Source organism: Tigriopus californicus, chromosome 11, assembly GCF_007210705.1.
Source record: "Tigriopus californicus strain San Diego chromosome 11, Tcal_SD_v2.1, whole genome shotgun sequence".
Taxonomy (NCBI): Eukaryota; Metazoa; Arthropoda; class Copepoda; order Harpacticoida; family Harpacticidae; genus Tigriopus; species Tigriopus californicus.
Window position 1 is genome coordinate 8,367,557 of NC_081450.1, and position 10,994 is coordinate 8,378,550.

A 10,994-nucleotide genomic window follows, 5' to 3' on the forward strand; every position below is an offset into this window, starting at 1 on the left:
CTTGAGCATTGGTCCTCAATGCTGCTTGGAGCATTTTCTCCGATCATTTTGTATGTTCTTTCGGTCCTTCCTGAATTCTTTGAATAGCTTGAAAACACTGATGACTCTCCAAAGGTCGCCAATACTAATTGAAAAGCTTCACGAGGCTTTCGTAGGAAGAATGTGTAGGTTTTTATGGCTCTGCACTGATCAGCCATAGCTCGACTAAAAACATCCGTCAGTTGTTCAAAAGATGCTGTCTTTGGATAGAGCAAGAAAAAAAATTCATCCTATTTTTCGAACAAAAAACAAATGTCCTGCGGAAAGTTCTCAATTATTTCCCTAAAACCATGATAATAAATTATATTGGGCGATTTCTACCGAATTGAAATAACGCTCTTTAAAGTTGATTCACCATCATATTAGTGCCATGGATCTACTAGGCAAGGGGGTAAGAATGAAACCTTGAGAAAACCCAACGCTCATGAAAACAGATGCTATTTTTCAAACTCTTTTTCTTCATTGCATAACATCTTCCGAATTCTCCTCCTGAACACCATGCTGGCATTGATCTAATGCACCGGATTGATCTTGCTCCAATTTTCCTTGCCAAGGAATGTCCTTCTTCCCTTTAGCAAGGCTCCCAAGGGCGTGAGTTTAAAGATAGCGTTCCGTCGTTGCTGCTCCTTTACTGTCAGTCTTTTCTTGTAAGTAACTTTAAAGTCGCTGAGGAATGAAATTACGCAGCCTAAATTTGAAACTATTTTAAGACGTTTATATGCTCCCATAATTGATCACTGGGAAGTTGAAAATGAGGTAATTTGCCTGACCGGCCCTGCACAATTGAGCAGGAATTTCTATTTTCTTCAGTTTTTATTGGTGGCTACTAGAGCTGGAGGGCCAGAGAAGGCGGCCATTACATTTTCCAGTTGTTCCAATTGGCAGTGTCGTGTCCGTATCAGATTGATTGTCTGCGGTTGTGATTGGCGTCAAAAAGTGTTCTTCGGAGAGAGTTCATAAAGGAGAAACAAACCGGGGATCTCTCTATTACTCTAAGAAACAATACTAACGACTACACCACGCCTCCTCCCTTTAAAAGGCTAACTAACTCTTAGACCGTTCAGTTCACTAGCACTTCACTATAAGATTACTGAATGAATTAGAGAAGTAGCTATGTGTGACTCGGAGGGTCGAGAATCTGAGAGAGATGACGACACTAGAGATGTTTTAAACCCAAAATGGTCCTTGGTTTCGCCTCAGATTAGAACCAAATTGTCGACGGCCTTTTCCAGATTCTCTCCCCGTTTCTCCTCTCTCTCTTTTTCTCCCTCCCTCTGCTCGCTCACTCTCTCTGTCTCTCTGTTTCTTTCTTTTTGGCTCGTTCTTCGTGGAAGTTGGAATGTCAGTCGCTCTCTCATCCCGAAACGGTGTTTGCTGGATTCACTTTCCGTTGAGATCAAAGTGAGGCCAGACCCCTCGAGTAACGTGGGATTTTCGCGGGAAAACGGAATGCACTTGATTCTTCGAGGCCAAAATTGAGGGTCCTTCTTTGTTTCTGTCTCGCTGTCTCTCTCCGTGTCTGTCTGTCTGCTGATCCATATCCATCTCTCCTCTTTTCTCTCTCTCTCTCTCTCTCTCTTGTACTCCACGTGTCTTGTGTGTGTGCGTGCGTGTGTGTGTGCGTGTATGTGGTGGTGGTTGAGTGAATGAGTGAGTGAGCGGGTGTGGGTGTGCGCATTTGTGTCCCACTCTTACCCGTTTCTCTCATGTCGTGGTTGGTTCCCTCCCTGGAGCTCTCACATTTCATTCAAGCTCATCAGTAGTTGATTTCGTCTCATCTCATCTTGACTTACTTTCTGAATGGTGAACGAGACATCCATCAAGTGACGGGTTGACTGACCATTTTAGATTGTCAAATTAGACGGCTCACTTACTGATAGCACCAACTAACAACTCTCAAACTTTCCAAGAAGGTAAGCAACCTCGTGTCAAACTTATTAACAATTAATTATTCATTTCAAAATGAAACTCAGGTCGACTGGTTTGATAAACTCTTGGGCTAAAAGCAAAGTTTCTCCTTATGCAGTATATAGGTCGACTCCCATGGCTATCTGCCTGTTCTGGGTTGTTTTGCAGTTTCCAAGTAAATATCATACTTTATGTAAACATCTAGGGTCGGAAAGTTTTTTGCCCTTTCAAGGTGATGTCAGAGGGCTTTTTTGTGCGAAGCTCAATTTTACAGTCTGGAAAATATGCGGGTGTCGATCGTTGGAGGGTTGTGAGGATGCTCAGGTTTGTCATAGTCGTCGACATTATCGCGATATTACTGCTACTGCTGCTATTGCTGTTGTTGTTGTTGTCGTTGTTGTTGCCATAGGTGAGGCCTTGCCAGTACTTGTCGATGTTGTCATGTAAAAGTCGTAGTCGAAGTGTTGTGAAGCCTTTGGCGGGGGGGGGTTCAATTCTTCCCACACCACCGAGCCCCACCATATTGGGTCACCTCAATTCCAGCCACCGAACCTGCTGAGAAGGCCGTTGTTTAGGCCTAGTTATGTAGGCATGTATCAAAGAAAGCTATTTTAACGGCATATATCCAGTATATCAAAGCTCCTATCCCAACGGTCGAACCAGCAAGACAACGCAATGTGTGGTGTGCTCTTACCATCTCGTGTTGTAAGTTGGTAGCTGATGAGAGGAATTTCCTGATTTGGTTTATCGACAAGTGTGCCAGATCAATATTTGCTCGCTACTATTTTCCAATATTTTGGAACTGGGCCCTGACGTTTCAATGGAGTTCAAAAGACCCACCACCCTTTCTCTACTGCATGTATGGGCATTCTCGCCTCAAAGGTTTTTTTTGTGCCATTTCTGCATGCAACCTGGGAAAATGGGCCAAATGCGGTGAGAAACGAAAACCACCGAACACGTTCCAATTCACATGCAAAAATAGTCTAGCTGGCCTTGGCTACTTAAAAGTTTGCTTTGGTCACTTAACACACTTACTTGGTAGGGATATTGGCTTGTCGACAATTCATAATTTCGTTGAGGCATGATCGTTTTGAATTTGTGCGGTAAAAGTCTTGAGGTGCCGAAGTGTATCTTAGGTACCGCAAAGACATACTGAGAAATCTACAACAATTTCAATTCTGGTATCTACAAAAAAAGTCAGCCGAATGCCTGACAGGTCACTTTGTCATGTTTATAGCCGAAGAAACATATCTACTGCTACGTGATGAGGTAAGCAAAAAGTGACACGACCAAATGTGCAGATATTTTCAGCCTTTCGTTGACCTTTGAGTGGCGATTTTCGGTTTCGGTTTCTCTTAACATTTAAGAGTAACATCACTTTTTTATCCTGTCAACTTGAAAATTCTAAACATTGATCGCCGTTACAAAACAGCTTTATTGCCATTATTATGGTCCACTAGACGCGACTGTCTTATTTGTTATTAGGTAAAGGCAAACGAAGAATTGAGAAAGAATGCCTAAGCCAAATTTGGGATTGGAGTGAGAACTACATATGTATATTTACAAGAGTAAGACACTCGCTCCTTCACAGACCAAACTTTGAAATGCTGCCTGGGCCCGGATTTATGGACTGCTTTATCTTTCGGCATCAATATTTTCGATCGCAAGGTCCTTAGTTGGATTTCGTTATTCACCATAGCTTGAAATTTTGTCCCAATTGCAGTGCCAATTAAAACTCAGCCAACTTGATTGCTTCCATGTCGGGTTGTTGAGGAAATGAAATCGAATCTGAACGCATTGTTGCCCGGGTGGATTTCTCACTCGCTCAATAGTGGGCCGAGAAATGCGGAAGAACAATGAGGGCGAAAAAAATCCCGTTCGCTTCACTTTCAATCGTTAATCGTTCAAGGCGATTCCATGTTCCCATGTTTTGTAACATTATCGTTACGGAATCCCGAGTCCAGAGAATCAAACTGATGGAGCGCCTCCATGCATGCCCTCCATTTTCCGAGGAGTCCCTCTTCAATAAGCAATATAAGCAGTTTAACCCTATCGCGCTCAGACACACGCACATCAATGCTTAACACTGATGTATCGAGTACTGTTGGACGATAATGATAACTGATGACGCTTATGGCGATTGTGAGGACGAATTCGCCCCGGTTCTTGAACAAAACGAAAGCAAATGGCGATTGATGTGACGGCTTTTGAAGTTATCACAGTTCGTCCAGAAAACGGATATTCGGCTCGCTCGAGTCTTGACAGACGGGAGACGAGTACATTTCATCTGACTGCCTTCATCAGTCATTGAGTTCAAGTTTGCTTATTTTCTTACTCAATTAGGAACTACGAAGAATACGACGTGAGAGAAGGAAGTACAGAAGCAAAAGAGATGGGCCAATGGGACTTGAAATGACTTGTATATGACCCTTGTAACAACTCCAACAGGTTCCACTAGTGCAGGGAAAGACCTGTGTGCGCGTGTGCATGTGAATATGTGCTCTTGTGTGTGTGCGTGTGTGACAAGCTGAAACACCGCGCGAAGCCACTGTAAAGCAGACGAGAAAAAAGAGCTTCGAGCATAAACAATCTCCCAAAGTGTCTGAAATGCATACAGCCAACACCTCGTGAGGCCAAATTTCGAAAGAAACTCAACACTTTATTGGCAAAAACTCCTCGGAGCTCTCAACCCTGAGTTAGTTCGTGCCACTCATCTCCTCGCTGTTCGTTCGTTCGATCGATTGATGCATGATGTTGTAGGCCTCTGGACCCAATCTTTCATAAATGAAATACGGATTGCTCAATCTTCGTGGAGCCAAAAGCCAAAGCCAAAAGCCAAGAGCTGCTGTCCATCCCTCTAGTCCATCGGAACTACTTTGGTGAACTATCAAACTCTCGAACGGGAGCGGGATTGCGACCGTCTGACAGAAGATGGTGCTCCTCTCCTATTTCCTATTCAAACTGGCTTGACCAATCGCATCCGGGGCACCAGCTTGATCAACGAACTCTGAAGGCCGTTCGTTCTTCCACTCTCAACCCTCACCCAACTTCTAGGCCCTTTTCGTCAGTTTTCTCCGTGAACGGCCTCTCGGACAGCTTGCATGTATGAACGAAAAAGCATTGTGGCCATTTGCGTTTTCAAGCAAAGTTTTTTTTTGTAAAGAGCCAATGAATGATGATGATCCCCACGCCTATTCTCAGGTCCTTTCGACGCCCAAGTGATTGTTAAGCATGAAGCCAGCGATTTGACGTTGGGAAGAAGGCCCAACTTGAAAGCAAGCGTCATTAATCTCCTGAAAGAGAGCCCTCACATTGAGTTGCATACCCAAACATGCCTATTTATTGATTTGAATTGAAAAAGTTATATAAGAGTCGTTTCAAAATGAGGAACTTTAAAGAGTCAAGTATGAACCCCATTTGAATCTATGAATCCTCTAACTAGATTGCGTGGTGAGAGCAACACTAGAAGTATATTGGCTTCGGCCCATTTCAAAGCTGATATCTAATAACGAAAGAAGCACTTGAACACTTAACGCGTGTTATTGTCAAATATAGCAATTGGGGTTGACACAAAGCAGCAATAACAGTAGACAGGTCTAGATAAACTAAACTGATTGTGTTTTTTCTCTTTCAGATTCTCACCTCGATTCCCTGCGAACGACGATGATGATACATCAGATCAGGCAACAACCATCATGTGGTTTCGGTTGTCACTTAAATCAAAACCACTTGAATTTCAACCAGATGAAAAAATGACACTCCACTCGTGACAGGAACAGTAAACAAGATTGTCACGTTGTCGGAATCTCTCACGATCCATTGCATTGGACCATGGATAATCGACCTATGGGCTAGTGATTAGATTTTGCGAGAACTCGGCCAAGATCCTACCAGGACCGTAACCCGCCGAATTCTAGCGTCTGGTTTCCGATGGCCGGAATCATGCTAGAAAGTGACGGGGTTCTCCTGAATGAAACTACCGACAAGGGCGAGTTCGTGTTCCTTAGTGTGGAAAACAATCGGAGTGAAGAGACGACCATTGAACTGCCCGAGTACATTGCCGTGACCTCGTTGGTTCTCTGCTCCGTTGTCTTGGGTGTGGGTGTTTTGGGAAATCTTCTGGTGATTATCGTGATCCTCACGAACAAATTACTACGCAGTTCCACCAACCTGTTTCTCCTGAATCTCTCGGTGGCCGACCTTTTGGTTCTAGTCACTTGCACACCCACCTCGCTTGTGGAAATCATCACCAAACGTGACGCGTGGATCATGGGACGGGTAAGAATAGCAAGGTCGAGCGACCCACGAAAGGAACAACAGCAAGGAGCACACGACCCAGGCATAATAGTAGTGCCAGAAAAAGAAACAGATACAAAGCACAACAACGCATGCATTCTAATCGTCGACGGTAAGACGTCAGGCAGGCAGGCAGGCAGGCAGGCAGGCCTTCAGGCCTTCAGGCAAGACCCTTTGTCCTCTTGTTCTATTCCGGCTTATTCAAGGAGGCCATCCATGCAAGTCTGTCCAGCTAAGAAAAGTCATGGGTGGATGGGCAATACCAAGTATCGAGGTCTTTTCTTAGCCCTCCGAAGAATGCACGGCTCAAATTTCCATCACTAGCCTGAAGATTAACGTACTTTAGAAGTAGAAAGGTATTGCCATTGGAGAGCGCATATCATTGATCTTAATCCTGTGTGTACAGTATACATGTATATTATATCTGTTGGCATGAAATCGGTACTCAATTCGCCAGAAATTGTTAGTTGTTGAGTTCGCTCTCTTTAGAGGTTTGAGAGTTGTTCCAGGGGGAAAAGATTTCATCGCCTAGTAGTCTCCCTCTCCCCTCCGTTTTTTGCTCCTTCGCTCGCTGACTTCGTTCAGATACGTGGCGGAGGAAAGTAGGAAGTAGGAACATGTCGCCCACACCTTGGCTTGGGCCCCGGAAGCACCCTTCACCTCTTCTCACTGGTGAGTTTATCTTATCGTGTCACTAAAGTATGGGATTTAGAACATTTTCCTCGTCTTTTGTCATTCAATATAAGAAGCCCTTGTCTCTCCAACCAGCAACCAGCGTTGCGTAATGCGGGAAAGGCTTCACGGCACGTACGGTTTTTGCTGGAGTGGACAAAAGTGAATTAGGTGCTGAAATGGCCGTTGAATGAAGGTATTTTTGAGCGTTCCGACCGTTCCAGCCATGGGTTGTGTCACTAGATTGGTGCAAAACCTGGCCAAACTTAATGAACACCAATCAGTTCTCTGACCTAGAAAAAAATTGTCAGAAATAGAATAGATCAATATTTGATCATTCGACCGACCTTTTTAAGATTGAAGTTAATTTCGACCTCCACTAGCTTCGTACTATGAGATTCACTTTAACCCAATTCGATAATCCTGGGCGAGAGGGCTCAGAGCTAATTCAAGGTTTTAAAAAAAAGAAAAAGAAGTGATTGACGTGGAGAAGTGATTCATCAAGTGTCCTGAAGTCTGTCTACACTTTTACAAAGTATAAACATTGTGGGAGCGGCCAGAAGAAAGTTAATTTTCTCAATTTTGCCTTTGGCCTTTTCAATCCTTCAATTCTTAGAGAAACGCGTTTATCGCGAGATACATCATCAGCAAGGCAGATAAAACCATTTATATTCATTATTAAATGTTTTTTAACAATCTTGCCAATTCTTTTTTACCAAAGTGATAAATTATTCATTTTTTTGTAATATATTTCATGTTTTATCATATTATGGCCACCCTGAGATACACGTTCATGCAGCGTTGCCAAATTGTTGTCGTAGATGCCGAAATTTCCATCAGTAATTGATTTTGAACCTCAATGACCCCAAGAAAATGAGCGGCAATTGCTTTGCCCAACAACCCTACGGTCAAGGCTTTAGAGCAAGTGGACCTTGTGATCCAAGGTTAAACAGAGACCATTTCAGGGATCATCATACCACCATTGCAACTCTCTAGGTGTGCTTTGTGGTCTCAGTTAGAGCTTTACGGAGAGCAACAACATTTCAATCAAATCAATATGGCTTGTCAAGTCAACGCGTTCATGAACAACTGACATTATTCCATGGAGTAAAATCAAAGACAACATGCCTAGCCAAACAGGATTGCATACACTATATTTTGACATTCATGGCTTGTCAAGTCAACGCGTTCATGAACAACTGACATTATTCCATGGAGTAAAATCAAAGACAACATGCCGAGCTAAACAGGATTGCATACACTATATTTTGACATTCATTCCATTTTGTATGCTTTTCTGAGCAAATAGCATTGTGGTATTGAGCCAATTTGATAGTGAATTCACCGATTAACACCAAACATGTTCATTTTGTTGGGTTTTATAACACAGCTCACTCAAAACTACTCAAATATTGAAACTTCAATGGGTGGATAGTGCTAGTTGCCTGTGATGTTTGTCTTAGTTCTCTCTCCCCAAAATGCCCAAAATCAGGGTGCCGAACCGCATTTTACCTTGATTTCCTTCACTTGACATGCCCTATTGAGAATTTGTGGTGAACACATTTCAAAAGTCCTCATCAGTGTGTCGAACAGACCCACTTTTGTAAGGTTTTATAAGGTTTATTAATCTTCAGGAACCAAGTTATCTTGATTTATTTGGCTTTGACCAACACAGTTCCACAACCAATGAAGCCATTGGCTCCTTGAGTTTAGAAGCTTAGCATTAGAATCACCCAACTCAATGTGCTCAAAACCAATCTGCAACAAACACAGAGTGTAGGGTTTGCTTGAACCGAAAAAGATAAGTGTCATTTCTTCAGGAGGGCTTTTGTGTTAGTTAATGTTGGGCGCTTGCACGTTTAAGTTCAGAGATAGCATCACGATGCTAAGTTTTAACAAGTCGATTGTCCAGCCATATCTTGAATATGCTTCGCCCATTTCGGCTCTAATGATTTGATTTGAATGTATTTACAAGTACAAGTACTTTTTTTAAGGTGAGGTCATCTTTGGTACATAGTACACTTGGATTGGATTAGTGACTAGTGCATGAAAATTGAGATAACATATCACAAAGGATAAATGGGTAGCGACTGATTGATGGCGGACTTGAAAGAGCTAATTTGTTGGACAATTCGAGATTCAGCGGGGAGAGCATTATACAGTTTGACAGCACTAGTAATAAAATGAGTTCAGCAAGGTTGCAAAAGGTCGAATATACAAGCTGGCATCACGGAACTGTGTCCGGTTGGAGAAGACTTTTTCCATTTATTACGTAAATCTTGAACAAGCAAGGTTCGGCAACTCTTGTCAAGACTTAGAACACCTTGTGCTCGCCAACCCTAACCAGTTTTAGAGAACTGAGTCAGCCGTCCAAAAGAGCCACTTATCACAATGAAAGGGTTATTTGTAGCGCACTGATTGCCGAACAAAATAAGTGAGCGGCGAAAATGGAGCCACATTTTCAGTTATTCACGTTTCCACGAGAATCGATGAGCAGAGGACGTTGGATGTGACCAAAGGAGAAATGAAGGAAATTTTGTAACAAAAGGATAAACGTTTCAGCAGAGTGTATGTTTAAATCCTTGAAGCCCCTGTCGAATTGAGTGAAACTTCAGAGAACCTCATTTCGTCTCCTTGTGTGTACGTATGAGTACGTTCACTTGCGTACAATACAGTACGCTTCAAGGAAGTCCATTGCTCAAAGTATGGAGGGTTTCTTTATTTCTTAAACCCCAAAAGAGGACCAACGAGAAAACTAGTAATATGAGTGAGGTCATTTTGGGCCACAATTTCAATTGCTTGTTTTCCTCATATTGAGACTTTCTTACTCTCCCCCAACCACAGACACCTAAGGCTTGAAAGGATACTTCTCGCTTGACGAGGGAGCCTTAAGAAAAAGTGCCTAGATCGAATTCTTTTATTGCCAAATAGTCTCTGAAATCTCATTTGATCACTAAACTTAAGACGGCTGTTATCGCAATAAGATGACCAAGATGAGGCCGATTTGGAGAGGATAATGCCCATTAAATGCACGGCTTTCATTATAATTCAAGCTTAGTTTGAATTCGCTATAGATAGTTTTCCTAAGGGTTCTCTCAGGGCATTTCCGACCCATTGAGATATTCTAAGTGCCAGGACAGTGGTTATTTGTAGTAGTACCACATTTGACGATCGTAGTAAAAGACTCGAATCCTCTTCTGTACTGAGGACTGTTTGAGAGTAGTTTAACTTTTCGTCAACTAAACGCTCTATTCATAACGGTCACGAAATTGATGAGCTGAGTCAAATCTAGCCCCTAACTAGACAACAAATTATAGCGCTGTAACCAAAGTTTGGCTCTCAAATTTCATATCAATTGTCTCGTAAATCAGACGAAATGACCAACGGCTTTCTTCATTGGCATGCATGTCTGATTTCAAGAAGTAGCATCCCCCCCCCTCCCTTCCACTCGATTCACTCGATGTTGGTAAAGGTTCATAGACATCGGATTGCGGAACATCCCNGGATGAAAAGTAACGAGAAGATAAACTCACATTTTTCAAGCTCAGTTAGATTCACTTGACGAACCCCACTTTAAGTGGGAAAACATGAAGTATTAAGGACACATCACTGTGAGTATCCATTGAAATTACGTACATTCCCTTGCTTCTGACTTATGTGTGATCCCAGTTTTGTTCCATATTTGAAAGCGAATTCAGTTGGAATCCCCGACGGGCTTTAATGGGAAGTTTGTGATGTCATATCGTATTTGAACAAGTTGAACAATTCGTAAGTGCTTGTGTGTACTTCTTGAGCAAAGTCAATCCCAATGGAGCGAGATTTACGACTTTTCCCACTGGACCTGACGGGAAACTATTTGCGCCAAAGACATTTCCAGACTCTGAACGATCAGAACACACCCTCGGATGAAATGGAATCGAGAGCCCTTGCAAATAGTCGACCTGAGAACAAGACATTCACTAGGACCATCTTAAAGCAATGCTATGTATGTACAATATCCAGTACCGTTCTTTCATACAGTAGAATAAAGCATTCCTACATGCTTGAGGTTTGCCAATGCCGAGCAAACTGCTTGGCAT

General features: G+C 42.7%; 1 protein-coding gene across 1 annotated transcript in view; it reads left to right on the plus strand.

Annotated features, from left to right (window-relative positions):
* Positions 1-1,350: 1,350 nt before the first annotated feature.
* The window catches only part of LOC131890640 (tachykinin-like peptides receptor 86C), a 46,806-nt gene continuing 37,162 nt past the window's right edge, over positions 1,351-10,994 (plus strand). The window contains exons 1-2 of the mRNA XM_059240036.1: positions 1,351-1,952; positions 5,582-6,225. Of these exons, the coding sequence (XP_059096019.1) occupies positions 5,878-6,225 (348 nt within the window). The 5' untranslated portion in view covers positions 1,351-1,952; positions 5,582-5,877. The remainder of the gene's footprint in view (positions 1,953-5,581; positions 6,226-10,994) is intronic.